General features: G+C 45.8%; 1 protein-coding gene across 4 annotated transcripts; it reads left to right on the top strand.

Moving 5' to 3' along the window:
* The first annotated feature begins 5,000 nt into the window (after positions 1 to 5,000).
* meox2b (mesenchyme homeobox 2b) lies at positions 5,001 to 18,034 on the top strand. 4 transcript variants are annotated; one of them, XR_002838003.2, is made up of 5 exons: positions 5,001 to 5,801; positions 11,479 to 11,651; positions 15,204 to 15,617; positions 16,553 to 16,646; positions 17,182 to 18,034. XR_002838003.2 is itself a non-coding variant. In XM_023809869.2 (3 exons), the coding sequence occupies exons 1-3, from the start codon at positions 5,357 to 5,359 to the stop codon at positions 15,420 to 15,422; spliced, it is 837 nt and encodes a 278-aa protein (XP_023665637.1). In that variant the 5' UTR covers positions 5,001 to 5,356; the 3' UTR covers positions 15,423 to 18,034. The 4 variants fall into 4 exon arrangements, 1 of the variants encoding a protein (XP_023665637.1); XR_002838002.2 differs by having other exon boundaries at positions 16,553 to 18,034; XR_011984926.1 differs by having other exon boundaries at positions 15,204 to 16,646.
* Positions 18,035 to 23,022: the final 4,988 nt, after the last annotated feature.

Below are 23,022 nucleotides of genomic sequence, written 5' to 3'. Positions count from 1 at the left end.
ATAAGTACATACATATGTTGGTATTTACTTGCTTTACAAATACTTCAAAGTCTTGCGTAGTGCTTGCGTTGCTCTTAGGCATTAGTCAGCAGGATGCTCATTTGGAAACCCCCCCCCCCCCCACTTTTTATTTTTAAGCAGAATTTAACATTACCCAACTTGACTGCTGCCCAGATAGCACTGAAACAACTGATCATTGTTTTACGAAGCCAAAACGATGTTGCTGTGGTAACTGCAGAGTTTTGAACAGCGCTGGAATAAAGATGAAACGTTCTGAGGTGTTGTTGATGCAAGAACTCTGGTATGCTCCCAACTGAAAACCTTTCATAAAAAAAATGACGTTTGTTTTTTTCCTCCTAAATTCTTCAAAATGTTTTTTATAGTAAGTCGTCTAAGTCACAAAAATGAATGTGCCATCCTAGAAGCTTTGATGAAACTGACACTGGTTTAAATTTGTCCTGTTAAGTTTGCAAAATGTCCAGAGCGTGTTGTGCTTGTATTCTGATTTTTTTTCTCTGCCTCCTGTGTAAAAGCTCACTTACTTTGCTATGAATGCTTCACGAACTTTTTTTGAAATACCCTTAACTCAGAAACGCTGGCTGCTCTTCAGATCGATAACCACATCTTAGCAAGTGGTCAGGGGTCTTGTCCGACAGAAAGTTTTTGGTCTAGGCGCCCAGTCACACGACATAATATCATGTGTGTATTCCAAATATTCTTTTTAACCATAAACGAACATAATGTTTTTTCAATAATACCTGTATTTAACATGGTAACATAAAAAGAACTCGCAAAAAAATACAATAAGCCTGAGACTATTTCAGAAACCCAAGGTCCAAGAATTTGATCATCATGCTTTGTCACTGCCCAGTCAAGAGGTAACACGGAGCAACGTACCTCTGGCAGGAAACTGGAGCAGCCAGTAAACATGCAGTCAAACACGATGATCCCACCCACGCAGTGACCCAATCATAGATTCCAACTTATTATCTCGCTGGCAGACACACTATCCACTCAATAAAACCCTCAACATCCAATTTGGGTATGAATGTAGAAAAAACATAGGTAATAGTCATGCAAATTTTTGCAAATTATATTTAATGAATATTTAATGAATTCTTAAATTCAGAACAACGGGCTGTAGTGTTCATCACCCACCGGAATGAGAAAGTTGTTCCGTTTATGTATTTCACATTACAGTACAGGTACTTCAGTTCAAAAACATCACTTTGAAACATTTAACCATTTTTGCTTGGGTCTTTTCACAGCTAAAGCATCAACTTACTATTGGCATTGGACCCGATTGCTGTTTATGGGCAGACATCGTAGTGCCTTACATGCAGCACTGAATCGCTACTCCTACGGCGAGAATTCATATTTTTTATTTTTATGCTCATAAATCTGAGATTATGTTCAACGACAGAAATTCAAACGTATATCATCCTGCTTAAAAGGACTATTTTTCCAGATACGCGAAACTAAAACTGGACAAAAATACAATTTAACAATTTAACCAGGCCGAGTTAACAAACGTATAAATTGTATCAGAATGATTTATGCGTATTTTGCAAAAACAAATCCAGTGAACTGAAACGCAACACGTGTATTTATCCCACATTTTCAAACTTGATTATAAACGATTTATCATCTTAAAAACAACGAATTTATTCCATCATTATTAAATCCCCAAATGTAGATAATAATAATAATAATAATAAACAGCAACAACAACAACATACACACACTATCTGAACAAATGTAATCATCATCACCATCATTTTAGAGAAACAGAAAATAAATCTAAGCCTACATGTCTTTAGCTTTCTATTTATGGTAAGAGAATTTATTTTGAGTTGAAACGCTTCTGATGTAATTGATGCACTATTTTAATTTAATATAGGCTAACGGTGAATTTATATACTGAAAGCGGCAGCCGCAGACCCCTGCAACTTAAGCCAAAAATAGTTTCGTCCCTCATCTTTCTCCAGAAATATTGAACAGCTTTTATTTAACAGAATAAGAGCTGCAGATGTCAGTGGATAACAAAGAGTCTTTTATGACCCGCTAATGTCGCCCTTCAGCCGATGATCTCTCGAGGCGCGAAGTCTCAGGTGCGCAGTATAAGGAGGCGCAACGCCTACTCTCTGGTCGCCTTAAAATAATATTTGAACTCTATACGTCGAAAAAAAGTACAGCGTGTTTTAAATAGCTCATTATACCGTGGGTACATTTAAACGCTGTTGAAGTCCATTCATTATGTTATAAATAGAATGGTACTAGTTTCTAATGGTTCTGCTTAACGTTATCACTGCCGTGCAGTAAATCACTGGCAGCAGCAATCCGAGATCGCCTAGTCGGTAGCTTCCAGTTTCTAGCCAGCATGACACCTTAATTCAGGCTTACGCTGCTGTTTAATTCCCGTAAGGACCCACCGTTTGAAGGGCCGAGGGGGGCGTCAGACTGAACTCTCATTACGCCTGCTGAGTAATGGGTCCCTTTTGACGACGAACAATAGAACCATTAAACTTTTATTATTGTACACGAAAGTTACAAAACTTAGTCGCTGAAATAAAATGTTGCCGAGCTAAACAGGACATTAAGGCAACCGTGTATTTGAAGACGAACTGCAGAGCTGCAAAACTAGGCATAACGTTAAAAAGTGAAAAATGACCATTAATCTCTAATGAATATTTAATATGCTCAGGTATTGCACACCATAATACGCAGGCCACAGTTATCATATAGGACTTAATAAAAGATAATAAATTTTAAATATGAGAAAAATGTAGGCCTATTGTAAATTTGCTAAACAAGAATATTATATTTATATATATTTATAGAAAATATATATCAAAAGTATATATACAGTATTCCTGTGTAAATACACTTTAATATTGTATGTGAATACTTTTATAGTGTATATGTTTTACCTTTTATATATTGCTTTACATTTAACATGCCTGCAGTTAAATTTAATACGAAATAAACAAACAGGACACGTAATTAGTTGTTAACCCCAGAAGGCTCTGGGTCAGCACCCCCCTTCCCCCCCACCTCAAAGGCCTGACTGACGGAGGCAGGTTGCTGGGAGTCTGCATGACTCGGCCACCTTAAAACAACCCCGCAATGAAAAAATGAGCCGACCATCATAAATGCAGGAAAATTGATAAGCTATCACACCCGCAGCCACACCTACCTCACAGGGACGTCCCGTACGGGTCGAATTTTTTTTTTAGAGATTTGCTACCCTTGTGAGGAAATTCTGCCCCCCAAACACATATGCATGCAGAATGAGGTCCATCAGCCAAACATCTGCAAACAGAAGCTATTCACCTGCAGCCGGCTTCAGAGCTAATACAAGTCGGTGCCTCGTTTACAATCATTACGGCTGGCTGGGTGTCCAATCGCAGGGGAGAATTAAACCCGTCGCGAATAGTTATGAAAGGGGTTTGTGAATTTAGAATAAAAAAATGCACAACTGGATTCTGGATGCCGTGCGGGACGGAATGACGTGGGACGGCCAGCTCTGCTTTTCCACCTTTGCTAAAGCCATTTCCTCCGAGAGGCCGCAGTAGGACCCAGACAACTTCCTAGAGGCTTTTGGGGGGTGCACGGGGGGTGCACGGTGTGTCCCTACAGAGCCCCCTTCCCCCGCCACGCTCTGTTTTCCCTGGTTCATGTCAAACCCTCTTAAAAACAGCCTATGGAAAACCGCATCAACATATATAGTGCCAGATATTTTTAAACTACAAAATTTTATTTAGGCAATAAATCATGCGTTTTCACCAGATATTTAAATTTTACTCAAAATTATATAACAAATATAGAATAAAAACAGATTTGCTTTTCATTTCTTAAAAAAATAATCCAGACAAACTTTTTTGATTTCATATAAATGTATATAAAATAAACACATTTAAAAATTAATTTCCCCACAACCTTGCAGAGGACAAGCAGTTATATTAAAATAGATCGATAGATGGATGAACCACAACAATTTAATACATATTAAAATGAATAAATATGAATTGATTATAAACAGGCCAGATTTATTGTAAAAGAGCATTAAAACCTAAAAACATAACAAACGTGTTAAACATGTAATGACTTTACTACACGTCAAAGTGAATGGGTACTGAAATTCTGCAATTCTGCAATCCATTTTTAAATGGCCCATAAAAAGCTTTTTCTATGTATTTCTGATTAAATGTGCACCACAACAAGTATTTTGACTTGTTTTTTTAGCTGTTTTGCTAGTGGTGTATTTGTTTAAGGTTGTTTCTTATTCCAACAAGCCCTCGGCTCAGGAATTGTCTGCAGCCGAAAGCTGGTGCTCCTGTGTCTGAAACATCATCTGTTTTCCCTCACGAATATTTCTATTCTGATAATATGTCAATGAGAAGTTTGCCCCCACCTTTACTGAGTATTGCTGCCATTTGAGCTGTTATCAGCAGCTACTTAACCCTGCAGACCAATTTAAGACCAGAAAATGTGATACAAGAACAACTTATTTTTGTGGTTTTTTTAAAATATCACCGTAAACACAGCGCAGTGTGGGACTGATCTGGGTGGCGTCGGATCACTTCCAGTGCAGAGGTGGCGATTAAAAAAAGGGAGAGACCATTTACCATCCAGGGGCCTGCTGCATCTTCCCTGGGGGCACCCCCCCTCTCCTCTGCCCCCCCCCCCCCCCCCCCCCCCGTCCTGTCGGATGGCACCATCCTGTCCGCCTCACTGTTTCTCCCTAAAAACTGACACACGGCAATGATTAAAAAAAAAAAAAAATAGGAAAACAAAACAAAACAAAAATGCTTCCCTGGGAATTTGCAGCCCGAATCCAAAATAAATAGCGTGCTTTCTGGAGGCTTAGCTGCCGGAGCTCTGCAGATTTATTGCGCCTTGCTCCTCGGAGGGCTGATCGCATGCATGCGGCCGGTACGCCCCGAGTCTGGCCCGGCCTCCCTCTCACGTTACAGCCTATTTATAACGGATCCCCAGCCCGCTCCCTCCTCACTGCGCTCTCCCCCTCTCGTCTGCTCCGCTGCCCCGTCATCCGAGAAGCTGCTCACCGGCGGACGGGTGAGGTCCGCGTCCAGGCCCTGTGCAGCCTGCCGGCCGGCTGCATGCCCGGGGATACGGCTGGATCTTCCTGTCAGTGCCGTGCGCAGCTCCTGCGCCATCCCATCAGCGGGGGGGTGGGGGAGATCTGCGAGCTCGGGGCCAGGCCTCAACGGGACCCTGAGCTGTTTCTTGCCTCTGCCGCCACTCTACTCAACCTCCTGGTCACATAGGGGCCCCTGCTGCTGTTCCAGCTACGGCCCCCCGCCTTCGTAGTTGCGCTCCCTAGGTGTGTGTCATGGATCACAGTCTGTTTGGCTGCCTGCGCAGCCCCCATGCTCCGGCACCCGCGCAGGCCCTGCATCCAGCCTTCGCCCAGTTTGGCCGCTCTGAACACGTCTCATACCCGGACCTGCAGGGGTCGTCGCCGTCCTGCACTGTGCCGGGTTACCCGGTCGACGGGGGGGTCTTCAGCGGTGCCCCCCACCGCAGCCAGCTGCATCCGCCTCAGCACCAACACCCATCCGGCTGGCACTTACCGCAGATGTCCTCCCCACCACCAGTTGGCGTCAGGCACGGACTCGGCCTCCTGCCCCCTTCCTCCGGCTCTCCGGAGCTGTGTGCCAGTGCGGCTGGCAGCACCCCGACCGGGCTGCCCTGCACGCCGGGGGATCTTGGCCCACGGACAATGTCCCCAGCTGACCTGGACAGGAGGGCCGCCAAGCTGAAAAGTGACAGCTCAGGTAAGATGAAGACGGGGATCGACCCCAACCCCCCCCCGGCGCGCAGCTTTCGCTGATTACGCTGCTTTGCACAGTGCCCATATTAATGAGGTTGAAGTGTCTTTTTTACACATAGAAAACTGTTAGAAAAGCTGCATTAAAATATAAATGGATATTCCACTAGTCATAATAATTACCATCAGTTAAAAATTGCAGAAATATTTTATTAAAAATTGTTAAATTATTTTTAGTGTTTGGCAATTCAGGCGTTTTCGGTCATTTAACGTTTTAAATTTAAAGATCAAGTTCATTAGAAGTTAATGTTGTCTAGCTTATATCGCAGTCAGTTTCATTAAAAACAGTGGTTGCACATGTTTGCCAGTTTTGCTTTATATTGAACTTGAAATCTGGGTATTTATATGAACTCTGTATAAAAGGTAAGGGATGTGTGAGACAGGCGCTGACAGATGATACTTTGGTATGGGAGCCCAGAGCAGGCAAACACTCTGATCAGGTACCAGTCTGGCACTTTGGGGAAACACGTGGTGGACTGGCTGTACCAAACAGACCTGGGGAATGACCGTATCCTCCAGCCGCTGTTTGCTACAGCGACCTCGCCGAAAAGACGGCCGCCTTTGGAACAAACATGGCTGTAGCTTTTGGGTTAATTGCTAATTTTAATGTAAATAAATTATGCATAGTAAACATTGAAATGAAATAATAATTATATTACATATAATAAACTAATTAAATTATGTCTTATAATTTAAAGTTAAAAAGTTATTATTATTATTATGTGTAGCTATGACATTCGTATAACAGTACTAGTTATGTCATAGCTAACAATTAATATTTGAATAGTTTATTATTAATAGTTAAATTTATTGCTGTGGAAATCAGACTGAAAATTTGCTCAATACTTCATTTTCCGTGCAGACATAAAGTGAATACTATTATTTGGAAAACTAAACGTTTAACTTCCATCTAAGGAGTTTTATTGTAAATATTATTACATATTACAAATAATCGCGGAAGAGGCTTGCGTTGTTCTGGCTTTACATCAAGGGTGTACATCTGCTTCGTGCCCTATGCTGCCTGGCGTACACCGCGCGTACCCGCCAATTTTGCCCAGGATAAACGGGTAGAAGATGGAATGATGGATGGATGGAATGATGGATTTGCTGTTTCGTTTATGAACTGACAAACACTGAATGTTTGGTTTAGTGTTCTGGTGCCGTTTTAGACAACCATGGGCGTAAATTACGGGGGGGATGGGGGGTTACAGCCCCCCCCCCCCCCCCCAATAAATCAAAACCAGCTAATACAACCCCCCCAATAATCATGTTTCCCCCTAATGGGTGGAGACCTCAACCCCCCAATGTTCCAGCCAAAGTTACGCCCTTGTAGACAACCCCACCTGTTGGTTTTATTTGGCATCTATTTGGTCCCTGGAACCTACAAAATAAGACTTACAGCCTACCGGCTACAGCCTTGGTGATAAAGAACGAGACTAAACTGTTTACCCATCGATTTTTGTTTTTCCACAGAAAACATTTTTGCAGTAGCGGGCAGGCAGACTAGCGGATGTTACAGACTCCAGCTGCGCTAATATAATAAATGTATAAAAAAAAGCGTTTAATAAAATTATGCATTTTTTTTAGTTCTAATACGTTATATAGGTTATTTCTCGATGCAGTTGCAAGTGCAACGGTCACACATGAAGGAAGACGAAGCGTTCTCCATAAATACTACTTATTCGATTGTTTTGTACATTGAGACGCAGTCAGTAAGTCAGCAGCGAAGTAAATACAGCCACGTCTGTGTGTCTTTCCACATTTGATTTGATTTACATTTAAGTTACCCAAGTTTAATTTATGCGCACATAAATACCTCTTTGCGTATGGCATTAAACTGTCAGATGTTTGGTTAAAGTATTCTACTGTGACAAATTTGGATCAGGTGTAAAATTTATTATTAGTGAAATATTTTAACAGCATTAAAACTTAATTTATATAGGCCCGCCTATATATCTGACCTTCATGTAATATCTTACATCTTAATTATAACTTAATTATTACATAATTATTACAACTTTCCTATCCCATAAGATATTAAAAAAAACTTTTACAATTTTATTTTAAAAGTCAGACTTAATGACTAAATAATAAGTCACCGTTTTATTTTTTCACGCACATTTTGACGGCCCGTTTCTTTTATTATTTCCATCGAAGTCACAGGCGCAGCGTACGGAGTGCGGCACGGAGGTACAGCGTCATCACACAGCAGAGAGTAACGGGAGAGTAACGGGCTCCGAGGACGTGTCGCTTACTGGGGTGCTGAGTGCGCTCTTTTCCGCATGGCCTCCCGTGTCTGCATAGAGGGCACGACTTTCGGTCATGCTTTCAAACAATCCATCGCCGGGCTGTAAAAAATTATTCACAGGCCAAAGAAAATATACACGCCACTCGGTAAGGCCATAGTTAAACTAATTTGCGGGATGTATAGGAGGGGCTGCGTGTTCAGCCTCTAATCCGTCCCTGTGTGCGTGCTTGTAGGATGCGGAACCATAATTCCGCGTAACACTTACAGTATATTAGAAACCGAGCCGGACTGTCCAAATATTACACTGCAGCTCATGTTAAAGTTTGAGAAAAGAGAATCCATATCCCCGACAAAAACGTTTCTTTCATTTTTTATTCGTGCAGTAGCCTACTGATATTCTTCACGACGCCCCGGATTTTTTTTAGCGCTTTTGCTTGACACCAGTGAGCTTTTCTTTAATTTTCTGCGCCTCCCCAGATTCATGAGGATAATTTAGGGTGACTGTTTTCTTACGGCCAATAATAGTTTACAGGTGGCCCCACTGCACTGTAAAACCGCCTGGAATCCAGCAGAATCTGCCCCCTTCCCCCCACCCACCTGTGTTTTCATCCGTGATCGGCATGGTAATTAATGTCTGCACATGGTCCCACATTTTTTTTTTTTTTGGGGGGGGGGGGGGGGGGTGTCATTGAGCTTGTTGGAGCTTATCTGGTGATCCCAATCAAGGTGTAGGGTCATTTGGGCATAGTCCTCTTGGTGGGGGGGATCGTCCCATGAGATCGTCCCAGCCACCTTTTTGGGCTCCAGGTGATTAATGGTACATCCACCCCACTAGAATTCACATTGGTTCCTGATATACCTCTCACTCTATATCCAGGACCCTTTTTTAACATTCCTGGAAGAACCTAAAGGCAGTTTGTTCCGGAGCCTTAAAAATAAACAAGGGGTGATACAGTATACATATGGTGTCTTCTCAAATACCAGGAAAACAAACTATATACGTCAGTTATGGAGAATTATTTCATAAGAGCAATATATATGTCTCTGATATGGTGATAACACCAGCACCAGTCGTCTAGAATGATCATTACCCTTAAAGGCCACTTCCGATACAGGTCAGACATGCTGCCTACAGAAAATAATCAGTAAGATCTTTTTAGGCTTAGAAAATTAATTAAAATATGACAGATGCGAAGTGCCATATCAAACTGGCAAAACTGATACATTCCGATGTAAAAATGCTTCGAACAGCCGAATGTGCTCCTTCCTGTAAAATCATCTCCCAGCTTTTAAAATCATAATCGTTGTTTCATCTTTTTTAAAATGTGTCCGTAGCATTTCTTTCCAAAATTTATAAGTGGAGTATATTATATTCAGCTGACCTGTTAGATTCATGTGTTACTGGCAAAGTATTAGTGAGCTACAATTATAAAATTATTACAATTATTTATTCCTGATGTTCGGCTTTTTGTGGGGGGTTAAAATTTGCAGAAAGACGGGGATACATTAAACCTAAAGAAATCTCTAGATCAAAACAAAGCAAACTGCCCCCCCATGAAATGCAGTTAAAAGGTGGTATTCCTAGCTGAGTCGCGGCTTCCGCCCCCAGTCACGCCCTAACCTGGCCGAGCGCGTGTTTACTGCCAGGCTGAGGTGCGGCTTCCGCCCCCAGTCACGCCCTAACCTGGCCGAGCGCGTCTTTACTGCCAGTCTGAGGCGCGGCTTCCGCCCCCAGTCACGCCCCAACCTGGCCGAGCGCGTGTTTACTGCCAGGCTGAGGAGAGGCTTCCGCCCCCAGTCACGCCCCAACCTGGCCGAGCGCGTGTTTACTGCCAGGCTGAGGCGAGGCTTCCGCCCCCAGTCACGCCCTAACCTGGCCGAGAGCGTGTTTACTGCCAGGCTGAGGCGCGGCTTCCGCCCCCAGTCACGCCCCAACCTGGCCGAGCGCGTCTTTACTGCCAGTCTGAGGCGCGGCTTCCGCCCCCAGTCACGCCCTAACCTGGCCGAGCGCGTGTTTACTGCCAGGCTGAGGCGCGGCTTCCGCCCCCAGTCACGCCCTAACCTGGCCGAGCGCGTGTTTACTGCCAGGCTGAGGCGCGGCTTCCGCCCCCAGTCACGCCCTAACCTGGCCGAGCGCGTGTTTACTGCCAGTCTGAGGCGCGACTTCCGCCCCCAGTCACGCCCTAACCTGGCCGAGCGCGTGTTTACTGCCAGGCTGAGGCGCGGCTTCCGCCCTCAGTCACGCCCTAACCTGGCTGAGCGTGTGTTTACTGGCAGGCTGAGGCGTGGCTTCCGCCCCAAGTCACGCGCTAACCTGGCTGAGCGCGTGTCAGGCTTTGCCGTTTCTCCCTTAACGACGTGGCATGGGAGAGTCCCGTCTGGCGGGGGCCCCTTTTGCATGCAGCGAGTCACATCCACTGTGTAGCGCCCTGGGATGGCATAGTAATTAAGCTCCGTCGCCTCGGAGTGTGATGTGGTCGCTGGGTGGTGCTAAAAGCGGTTGCCCCGTCTGATCTTAAGAGCCACATTGGGAGAAACTAACACCAGGATTTTTTTCTCATTATAAAAGTAAAAAAAACACACACACACTCATCTGTTCTTTTCACTGCACCAAAACAGTCTGGTCATAATTACGGCCCTCGTCCAGTCACCGTGGCCCAATCTCTCTGCGACTCACACTGAAACTGTCACTTTGTCGATTTGGTGGCAGCAGTCTGTCACGGTTACGAGCGAACCGGACCGGGCTGCACCAGGACTTTCGGATGTTAGACCCTCATCTTGCCGCATTGGATATTCAGGGCTCTCTCAGGGCGGAGAAGTTCAGCGATAGTTCAGTTTCTTTATTGCTGTTTTGTTCCCCAGTTGGGGGTCTTAAATGAACACACAGTCTTTTATTCAGATTGCAGGTGATGGAGGGGAATACACAAAAAGATCTGGTGACGGGGGGTTCAAATGCCACGTGGGGGCCACTTAAACATGCTCCCACACACCACTCGGGACACCACCTGTGACATGCTTGTACAGATTTACTTCAGGAAACTCAGAAAGAAAAATTATAACTACAATTTCATATGTATCAGGCTAAACAGTTTTTGAAAAAAATTATTAGAATGGCAGATTTAACTAACAGCAAATAAAATGCAAAAAACAATAAAGCAACGATGTCCATGTAGTTTCTCACATGCATTGTAATGAAGGGTGACTCGTGACCATAACTGCATATAGCAGAGACTCACGGTGCCTTTATCACACAATTCCACTAAAAATATTCAAATCCTGCTATTTTCCTTATTACATTTCAGCTTCTATTTTATGATATTTTATTTTATTTAATTTAAATTGATGGCAACTGGACAGCGGCTGTTTCTCATTTCAGACTCCCAGGATGGGAATTACAAGAGTGAGGCGAACAGTAAGCCCAGAAAGGAGCGGACGGCGTTCACCAAGGAGCAGATCCGGGAGCTGGAGGCCGAATTCTCCCACCACAACTATCTGACGCGGCTGCGACGATACGAAATAGCCGTGAACCTCGACCTCACCGAGAGACAGGTACGCCTCGCTGTGCCGCCTGGCCGCCTGGCCGCCGTCCCGTTATGCCCGTTCTCGCACAAACGCACAGCAATTTGCAGCGAAGTTGAATGCGACTGAACAAGGTGACCTCGAAGATACGGCGGCGTTTGAGTCGGCCTGACAAGGAAAGGCCAGATCGCTGACACGCGGAGCTTCCCTGGAGACGCAGTCCGGGCCGCATCAGCGTGGGAGTGGATATATGTACTGATCCTGTACAGATGTTCCTGCACTCGCTCTCTTAGGTACTAGATAAGTAACGGAGACAGGCGAGGGAGGGGCTGCACACCTGCAGCCTCCCCCCTCCCCACCCACTCCCCCTGCTCTCTCCAGACCGACGCATGGAAAATGTCGGATACAGGTGGTCTTGTCTTAAGGGGCAACAAACCGCCGTCAGGCAGGGGCAGTAGGGCTGGTGCCTGGAGGCTGTGTTCGAGGCCCCAGCTCATTTCTGGAGGCTGAATGAGTCCAATCCATGACCCTGTTTTTTGACAATGCAGCGTTGAGTCATTTAGAAGCCATGATGGGTGTTGGATGGGTAATGGAATTTTGGAGAAGGGAGAGTGAGACAACTGCTTACATGGGAACGGCCGCGGCACGGAGACGGGTGGCGCCCCCTGGTGGCGGTAATACAGTGACCCCCCCCCCCCCCCCCCCCAAGGCTGAGGAGCAGAAATAGGCTCTCGGCTGTGGGGTACTATCACCAAGGCAGCGACAGGGCTGCATTACTGCCATGCTTGCGAGAATGTTTGTGTTGATAGTAATGACAGCATGATGGTAATTATCCCAGCGCTACGAAAGTCTGTCGAAATGCAGTTAAAATGTGACAATCACAATCATACACAATAACATAATCATACACGCACACACACACACACACACACGCACACACACACGCATGAACAATCACACACATACAAATACACACAGTCAGACACATGGTCACACCAGTGGCCCAGGGCAAAAATGGACCATGCCCCCCCCTTTTAAATTCACACCTAATTCCTGCCTACGCCAGCTGCAGCAGTTGCAGATGAAATTTAAATAACCTCCAAATATCTTACCCATCATGCACTGCAGTAGTTAGCAGATTCCACAAACATCATTTTTCCATCAAATACCCGCCTCAGCAACATAGTCTGACTACCAAACATTATAAACTATTGCATTTCAAAATTGTTGTACCAAAAAAAAGTATTGTACCAAATGTGTTATACTTCCCACCATAACTGTATACATAAAAATGAGAGATACAAAAGTAGCAGGTCTTGGTACCATATAATATGCGTGCCTTATTCCTTACAAATATATGTGAGATTTGCAGTTGGGGGAGGGGGGCTCTTCACATTGTTGAGGGGCCTGTGCCCTGGGGTGGCTGCCCTGCCTTCAAGTGTCCCAATCCACCCCGCCCACCATTCCGCCCTTGGGTCAGCTGCCCCGCCTACCATTCTGCCACTGGGGTGGCTGCCCTGCCCACCATTCCGCCCTTGGCTCGGCTGCCCCGCCCACCATTCCGCCCTTGGCTCGGCTGCCCCGCCCACCATTCCGCCCTTGGCTCGGCTGCCCCGCCTACCATCCCGCCCCTGGGTCGGCTGCCCCGCCCACCATTCCACCCCTGGGCCGGCTGCCCCGCCTACCATTCCGTCCCTGGGGTGGCTGCCCCGCCTACCATTCCGTCCCTGGGACGGCTGCCCCGCCTACCATTCCGTTCCTGGGGTGGCTGCCCCGCCTACCATTCCGTCCCTGGGGTGGCTGCCCCGCCTACCATTCCGCCCCTGGGACGGCTGCCCCACCCACCATTCCGCCCCTGGGGTGGCTGCCCCGCCTACCATTCCGCCCCTGGGACGGCTGCCCCGCCCACCATTCCGCCACTGGGACGGCTGCCCCGCCTACCATTCCGTCCCTGGGACGGCTGCCCCGCCTACCATTCCGTCCCTGGGTCATACGCATGCTGTTGGGATTCATCTGCACATGGATTTTGTCATTGATCCTGTGGTTTAAACTCCCGTGTTTCTAATGGACAATCACTTACAGTGGCCTCAAGCACAGCTGCTCATGTCACGCTTGGAGTCTCACTGCAGAAAAGCAGGCAGGCTCCTGGGTCACCTGTCCTCGGGAGCTGTAATTACCTCTCGGGAATGCCGCCACAGACAAGCTGCCTGATTGCACTTACATTTCCACTGCTGGTAAATGTATGGTTGACAGGCATACCGTGTAGGTCACATGACCCACAACCTCTTCCAGGAACATCCCGGTTATTACGGTCTTTGGGGCGTGTATCCACACATTCAAACTCGCTGGCCGGTAAATCTGTGAAACATATTTTAAAGGATCCGTCCACTGAATCATAATTGCGAATGTATTGCTTTTTAACGTTATGTGTCACGTAATATTCTTCAAAACTGCAGTCTACATAAGTAAAGGCCAGTAATCGTGATGTGCATATGGCCACATCAACAATAATACTGTAGAACATTGTATTAGTGCTGTTAATAAATGAAATGTTTTGGTGGAATGACAAAATCCAGAATGTTCTTGACCATTGTATGTGCTGCAGTTGCATTAATGAAAGCGTGCACACGTGACGTGCATACATGTCATTTTCACTTTTACGAGTGTCAGAATACATGTACAGAGTACAGACGCAGAGTCTGCAGCTGTGAAATCACTGTGTCCAGTGGGCCGTGACTGCATGACTCATCGCTTCAGCTCTGTAAACTGGCGGCCCGTTCAAGTGTCCTAACACTGATTTTTCACTGTTGTATGAAGTGTGAGATTCATTAGTAAAGCAGATCGGAACATATGTTAGTGATGTGAAAATGTTACTTTCCGTTTGGGACTGTTTGGCGCTGATAAGTGTTCAGGTAACACTGCAAATTCCGATACTGCTCAACACTGAATTAGAAAGGCAGAAGCTTTTAACGACTCAGGTTTGAGAACTGGAATTTGCCGGAAAAGTCAAATGTCATCACTTTTGGGTCCCACGAGCCTCTGTTACGGCAGGACTGTCCCTAAAATAAGCCCCCTGCCCCCACCCGCCAACAAACATGGTCTACTCTCACAGTCGAGGAACCGGCCGTTTTAGGCAACAGCTTGATCATCAATCTGGGGATGTAAATACTGACTGGCTCATTGAGCGAGCGAGCGAGCGGACGAGAGGAAATGCCGGTGTCAAGCTGCACCTACAGCCTGCGATCAGCACATAATTGCAGATGTCGAAATAGCTGCCAAATGGGGGGACAGGTTCCCACAGCCGTGTGGGGGAGGGAGAGCTTTAGAAACGTCACAAACATTTCTAATAATTCCACACTCCCTTCTGCCTGTCAGAAATGCAGAAGCAGATGCAGGATTTGCCGTCGTAGCTCCATAATACGCTGAGTCACTCGTGAGCAACGGTGGTCGGATGTCAGGACCTGGGCCTCGTGTCACATGTCTTTCACTAGAGAATGATGTTCCGAGAGAGGAAGTGCAGAACCACGGCTCACTGCCACTTGTGCACTTTGTGATGTCATTTCCTTTTCTTTCACTTTGCAGGTGAAGGTCTGGTTCCAGAACAGGAGGATGAAGTGGAAGCGGGTGAAAGGGGGGCAGCAGGGGGCGCTGGCGCGTGAGAAGGAACTGGGCAATGTGCGTAAGGGCACCCTGCTGCCCTCGGAGTTTTCCGGCATCGCCGGCATGCACCGCTCCAGGGATTCCCTCACCAACGACGACAGCCGCGACAGCGACCAGAGTTCGGAGCATGCACATTTATGACGCTGCATGGGCCCGGCCCTCCGCTTGCAGACTCTGCCTCCAAACTCAGGACCTGCTGACACGTCGTCCAGGCAAAACAAGCCGCCTGACGATCTGGATGGGGGCTGAAATGATAACGAATGATGCGTTCAACAGAGTCACTTTGAAAAGATGTCTGCTTGTGAGCAAGAACCCACCCCAAAAAAAGTCTTAAATGTAGGTTTCGATTAGGCTAAAGTGTTGAGAACATTCCGTGTGGAGGCCAACGCGTGGGTCGGTGGGGGGGTGGGTGGGGGGGGTCCTGGGTTTGTACTTGTAATTTTCCACCTTAATTTCTGCCCTTTGCACCAGCACAGGTCCATTGCATTCTGAATAAAAAAGCAACAAACACTTGCTCATTTAAATGTACTTTATTATGTAAATAATTCACTATTTTCTTACCCTCGGTCTGGAGATTTCTTATTTACAAAGCACAACTCGTGCAGAGTGTGATATATATTCAAGAAATATTTCTGGCCCCTTGGGAAATAGATGGAATGTTTTTTTTTATGCAAGTCTCGCCATGTTTAGTTTCTGAATTGAGCAGGAAAGAGTTTCTACAAACTAACACATCTCACTTGTCGCATGAAAGGGCTTTTCTGGTCACCTAAAGGGGTTGTGTGGCTCCAGAAGATTAACACGAACCTACGGTTTGACTGATGGACTGAGACTCACCCAGGGAGACTTTACTGGCCCCACATCAGTTGTCACGATGTACCGAACCATTTATAAAGGGCCATACCTTCCCGCCTGAATACCGTTCCGGTATTCAGAACTTTCCCTCCCCCCTGGCAAACCTTCTGACCTCTGTACAGCCAGGACTACCCCTCAAGCATCAGGAACTAAAGCATACCACATTTAAAAAATCATTGTATTCTCTCAATAAATCGCTATCATTCCTACTTTAGCTGAACCGTTACTCTGTGAGACGGGTGCATGCTAAATGAATTCTAATATGTCATGTCCCAAGCATCTTCTGTACTAACATGATTTTTCTGTAATTTTTAAGAGATTAAAAGTATGGCTTGGATCTAGTATGTAGGAAAGCATTCTGGAGTGGACAGTGGACATTCTTGGACCTGGCCATCTGATATCTCCGGAACTTTCTTTAGGTGCACCTTCTCAACTTCCCGAGACACAGACGTAAGCGCTACCCACAGTTGTGCTTAAAACAGCACAGGAATCCACTGCTGGACTTTTTTCTGGGTGTGTACTTGTTTTTATTACTGTCCTAATTTCAATGCCAGCATCAAACAGATCACACACAAGCATTATGACCTGCTAGATGATAAAATAGAATGTTTATTGTTTTCTCTGCGCTGTAACTGTCTGGAAAATGCATGCACATTGTTGGCTTTGTCTAAATAGGATCTGGCTAATAATCTTTACATATCTGTCAAAGAAAAACAGCATTCAAAGCTCATGGCTAAACCTAAGCTATCACCATTATTTCAGCGTCTTTGAGTTTTTGAAAAGCGCTTTATAAATAAAATGTATTGTTATATTATTATAATTTCAGATCACCATTTTTTTACAGTGCTTTACGTACATTAATTACAGGGTAAACCAGGTGGACTTCAGCCTAGCTGTATGACTAACAGGGCTTGAATATTTATTTTCGAGCTGATTTTTGTGTGACATAGAACAGATAGCTTTTCACCACGATGAAACTGGCAGCCGTATTTTAAACTGACGCAATGGTTTTGCCAGCACAAGAAAACATTTCTTATTTGGCTTTCAGATGCGATCTGATTTTGGATAAACCGGGCAGCTCTTTCCTGGTCAGCGGCCACCTGTCTTCTCCATTCTGGCTTTAAGAAAACGTGCAGCTTAAGGGACAAAGGAATATCGAACCAGAGCCTTGTTGTTTTGAATATCTCTGGACCTTGCTACTTTTGATCTTGGATGACCTCCATCACCTTGATGCTTTTGGGAAATGCTTTCCTGTTGCAGGAAAAACAATATTGTGATAACGAAGCTGCAAGCCAAGGTCAACACTGCAAATGAAATAATTTTTTCCACGTTGTATTTCGCCGCCTTGCAAAACCTCACCAGAGATTCAGTATCGTACTGAGCACAGCCGTCTGGGAGGTAAGGAACTGAACTGTCGTGTCTGGGTCACGAACACTCCTGCGTTTGACAGTGGCAGATGAACTTGGTGAAATTTGTCCAGCAGTCGAAGGTCTTCTAAAATCCATCATATTCCTTCATGATGATTCTTTTTAAAAATGATGTGGTGCTTTTGTCACACTCAGATTTTGGCGAAGCGTTTACCCAGGATGTTTTGTTTTCTTTTCTGTCTGGAAAATGTCGGAAGTGTAAAATATGCAGAGGTTAAATATTTACTGCATGCGCTGTGTGATGTCACCGGCATCCATTCTGAGGTGTCCCTTGTCATGTGTCCTGAGTGTCCTGGGATTGGGTCCAAGCTCCCTGCAAGCCTGTACTGGGAAAGCAGTTATAGAAGATGGATGGATGGATGATCCACGTCAAGCCACTGATTTCATGGCCTCCTTAACATCCTACTCTTTTCTAAAGCTTCCGATTGTATCATATTTGTGTTGTACAGCAAAATAAAATGGACTGATATCCAACAGGTTTATTTTCCTATCTTATCAAAACCGTAACACTTCTACTTTCTTAGGTTAGTACAAATTCTTCAAGAAAACTTTTAAGGACAGTATCTTTACCCAAACAGACATATGTGACTCTCAGGTATGAAGAATGACCTCACCTGGGAATTAGCATGGTGCAAATACAGCACTTTCCTGCTTCAGTGTACATGGAGTCGTGCTCAGAATCATGCACCTGATACAGTTATAATCATGCACCTCATAATCCGTTACTTAGACATCCAGACGGAATCTTCTGACATACACACAAGCACATATATCCTCACAACCTCAGATCTTTATTTGTTATTTGTTAAAATGTCCTTATTAACTGATCTACCTTCAGGCGGCAATGTCTTCATACACATAAAATAGCATTTACACTGGAATTTTAGTATTAAAATCTGATTTAACTGACAACTAGTAAGTGTTAATCCAATAAGAAGAAGCTGCTGAACTGATCTCCCAATCAGGCTGCAGATGTGTTACTGCAGAGCACTCACTCTGGCGTCTGGAGCTTGGCCCACCGCTCTGGCGACTCGAGCTTGGCCCACCAATGGCAGAGCACTCACTCTGGCGTCTGGAGCTTGGCCCACCAATGGCAGAGCACTCGCTCTGGCGACTCGAGCTTGGCCCACCAATGGCAGAGCACTCACTCTGGCATCTGGAGCTTGGCCCACCAATGGCAGAGCACTCGCTCTGGCGTCTGGAGCTTGGCCCACCAATGGCAGAGCACTCGCTCTGGCGACTCGAGCTTGGCCCACCAATGGCAGAGCACTCGCTCTGGCGACTCGAGCTTGGCCCACCAATGGCAGGGCATTCGCTCTGGCGACTCGAGCTTGGCCCACCAATGGCAAGGCACTCGCTCTGGCGTCTGGAGCTTGGCCCACCAATGGCAGAGCACTCGCTCTGGCGTCTGGAGCTTGGCCCACCAATGGCAGGGCACTCGCTCTGGCGACTCGAGCTTGGCCCACCAATGGCAGGGCACTCGCTCTGGCGTCTGGAGCTTGGCCCACCAATGGCAGGGCACTCGCTCTGGCGTCTGGAGCTTGGCCCACCAATGGCAGGGCACTCGCTCTGGCGACTCGAGCTTGGCCCACCAATGGCAGGGCACTCGCTCTGGCGACTCGAGCTTGGCCCACCAATGGCAGGGCACTCGCTCTGGCGACTCGAGCTTGGCCCACCAATGGCAGGGCACTCGCTCTGGCGACTCGAGCTTGGCCCACCAATGGCAGGGCACTCGCTCTGGCGACTCCAGCTTGGCCCACCAATGGCAGGGCACTCGCTCTGGCGACTCGAGCTTGGCCCATCAATGGCAGGGCACTCGCTCTGGCGACTCGAGCTTGGCCCACCAATGGCAGGGCACTCGCTCTGGCGACTCGAGCTTGGCCCACCAATGGCAGGGCACTCGCTCTGGCGACTCGAGCTTGGCCCACCAATGGCATCAGTAGCTGTAGCGAATTTCAGAGGGAGGGCTCGTTTGATGTGGCTGCAAATATTCCATTCCACACCTGATGTTTTTAACAAATACAGACCCTGGCTGTAGCACAACAACAGGGTGGCTGGACATGGAGGCGTGTGCGATATCGATTGCTTTTGTCTGAATATCAGACTGAGGCCAAAAAGGAAGTGGACTGCGTAAATGATCCTGTATCCCATTCAAGGATTCCCACACTGATTTTCAGCATATTGTGTTACAACTTCATAAATACATTTTAACAGTATTACAAATGAATACTCAGATTTTGCAATTATGCTTAAACTTTCTAAACATAGACGTGAAGTTTTTTTCAGGACAGCTGACTAGTGAGTCCGACCTTCATGAATTTATAAAAGTATTCTGTTGGATGATTTTTTTTTTCAGTGGGATATAATTTGTGCCCAAATTTTATAGCCATTCCTTTTAAAAGTGGCATCAGAACAGACCCTCAACGGATAGGGATGTAATCGGATTCATATTTAATTGCCCCGAGCTGACAGATGTTTACACTCATGTAATCAGGGGTGTTAACTAAATAGAGAAAATCATGTTTATCGCAGCGTGAACTGTAGTTGTAAAATCAGAATTTGTCACCTTCTCAGACATGGCAGAACCCTTTGGAATTCTGGGGTTTGGTCTGGCGTCTTTGAAACCGGCATATGTGACAGCTCAGCACTTGAAGTAAACAGCACTCTCTTAAAAGCCTGCCCGTAAACATTCATTTAGAGAGTAATTGGAATTAACTGCGAGACCCGTGTGTCTTAATCTCATGTAAAATAAAACAGATGTGCGTGTGCATGTGTGCACATGTTCCAAGACTAATCTGAATTAAAAAATAGCAGTAGAACCATGCAAGTATTCCTTTAGTTGATGTCATGTGATGATCCAACAATGTCTTACGTGGAAGCAAATTAAGTCTAAGAGTGTATCCACAGCATCACACTTGCAGTGCCGCTTAACTATCACATAGAGCAGTGTTTCTCGAACCTGTCCTTGGGGAACCCCAGACGTTCCACATGTGCTGTCTGGAGATCCCTGAGGACTGGTTTGAAAAACACTGGCATAGAGCTAGAATTTTTACTGCCTGAGTGAGTCCACCTTGACCACTGATGACCACAAAGGGCCTTGTGACAAACTTGACCGGAAAACCCAGGCTAAATAGCATTTGATTTCGATTGCTGTTCTGAGTCTTATTTTTGAAATGTATTCGTGAACAGGGATCCTGGCTTGATTCCGATCTGCGTCCCCCCAGCCCCCAGCCCTCAGCCCTGGATGCTCCATATTTGTTTTCAAGCATTTCTTCATGGCAAAGTTTCAGATATTGCTCACACGCCCCACCGAGTCTCACATGCCCAGCTGTATTCCTTTCCCCCCATCCTTTTATACAGTGGCTCTTCAATTGTACCAATGGAATCACAGCTGTAAAATAAACGAACGCAAACTGTTTCCAATGTGGGCAACGGCTCAGTCTCAAGAAACCTTGCATCACAACACTGATTCCCAACCTGGTAAAAAAAAAATGCCTGCAATGCAGAGAAACAGTAACATCTGCTCCACACATGTCACTGCCACATGAGGTTTCAATCCAAAATCCAAATAACCTAATTTGTATTAAAAGTTCTCAAAGATCCTTTCCCTACCACTAAACCTGAAGGCAACTCCCTTTGTGTTGAAATTAATGCTCTTTGCATTTGATTTTGTGCTTCTCAAAATAATTGCAGTGGTGGTAGTTTGTGGATAACTGATGGAGGAAGGCTGTATATCTGAAAACCATTAAGAGAAGTTAAATAGTTCACCTCCAGTCACACGGAATAAGTGTTCCACTTGTGATTGTGTTAGATAAGCTAGAACGGTGACAGTAGATGGTCTTGCTTTGCTCCTTCCATTACTGTAGGTTCAGGGACAAGCCAGGGTTATGGATTCTGTTGAGTATGCTGTGGACATGTAGACATGCTGGAGATGGTCGCTGTTGCCATGGAAAACTGTATCATCCGGGTGAACTGCACCGCAATCCTCACAGCCATGTGACACCTGGTCCATCAAGGTTGTAGTGGCTCCATTCAAACCAAACGGCATGACAGTGAACTGGAACAGGCCCAGAAGGGTCCAAAAGACAGTACCTTCCCAGGATTTTTTGCGGGGACCAGTGAATACCTCTGATGGTAGAAAAAGCCAAATAAAAATACCCAGGAGGTCCAGCAAAGACCTGGCATGCTTCCAGAACCTGAAACGTGCTGGTTTAATAGCATGCTAGGTCGGAGAGCCCTGGGAGCGTCTGACAGGTAGGCAGACAATGGAAAGCTATCAAGAATGGTGGGGTGAGGGGTGGGGTGGGGAGGTCTCTGCCATGAGGACTATAAACAGACAACATGAAATAAAATTTTAAAAATGCCACAACCTCAAAAAAGTTGAGATAGTAGGAAATTGAAGGTTGATTTCGTTCTGCATCAACTAGATTGCAGCACATATCATTAATTTAACATGGGATGTGAAAGTATTGAATTGGTGATGGGACTGTTCTCTCTGTATGCATCTTCTGATTGGCACTGGATTTTTCCCCAGTGTTACTGAGGTCTGTTACAAATAGTTGCAATAGCTGAGCTCTACACTGAATGCTCTCATGTCTTGGGCTGAACCAGAGCTTAAATGGAATAATTTGCCAACAGAAACACAGAAGATGATGGCTATTTATTTTTCTGGACGGCTTTCGGTCTGGCGGATTTTAGCTGGCTTGGCTCAGGCACGGTAGTGTCTCACGTGGAAAGAAAAACAGGAGGATGATTTAACGCAAAAGGCCCGATCTGGAACCTGACGGTTAACTTCGAGGGACATCTCGGGCTTCAGCGAGGGGGGACTTTTAATCACCGGTTCTTGACACCTGCTCTGTAACCATATGCTGTATTTACCGTGATATATAGTGGCCCACCGCCGTAAATTCTCACGGCACGCCTCACAGAATGTAAAAGCTACTCTAAAATGTACATTGTGCCCTCATATTACCTGGAGGTTCCACTGCCGTTCATTTTAATATCATCCTGGAACAGTGCAGTTGAGAAGAATATATTTAACGGCTGGGGGACTGTTGGGCCTCGTGATGACTGCCATAATGTTTGACTGACAAAAAAAATATTATGCAGTAAGTAAATTCTATGCAAAGTAATAAAGGAACGTTTGTCCAGATCTATATACCATTTCATTTCATTTCATTTCTACATATATGTAGTTCCCCATGCCTTGTATCCTGTCCTTAATAATAGCGATGTCCAAATGAAGCATGAACCATGTTCTGTATTTTTTTATTCCAATAGATGGCGCTCTTGTTTTGCTTTGCGGCTTGAATTGAGCCCTTTTTTGAAAAGAGAGCACCATCTAGTGGTGTCAGATAATACAGCAATTGGTTCAAGAAGCTTCATTTGACCATCACTACTTCCTAGGATGTCCATCACTGGATGACCGGTTATGGAAGATGAGTGGATGGATGTACTTACGC

This window comes from Paramormyrops kingsleyae, chromosome 23 (assembly GCF_048594095.1).
Source record: "Paramormyrops kingsleyae isolate MSU_618 chromosome 23, PKINGS_0.4, whole genome shotgun sequence".
Lineage (NCBI taxonomy): Eukaryota > Metazoa > Chordata > Actinopteri > Osteoglossiformes > Mormyridae > Paramormyrops > Paramormyrops kingsleyae.
Note: the sequence above shows the minus strand (reverse complement) of the source record. Positions and strands in the feature narration are given on the sequence as shown.

What these genes read in the sequence shown, in the direction of transcription:
- meox2b (XM_023809869.2), top strand. Translation starts at nt 5,357, where the DNA reads ATGGATCACAGTCTGTTTGGCTGCCTGCGCAGCCCCCATGCTCCGGCA. An exon ending in GCTGAAAAGTGACAGCTCAG is followed by an intron (nt 5,802 to 11,478) that starts GTAAGATGAAGA and finishes TTCTCATTTCAG; the next exon opens with ACTCCCAGGATGGGAATTAC. An exon ending in TCGACCTCACCGAGAGACAG is followed by an intron (nt 11,652 to 15,203) that starts GTACGCCTCGCT and finishes TTCACTTTGCAG; the next exon opens with GTGAAGGTCTGGTTCCAGAA.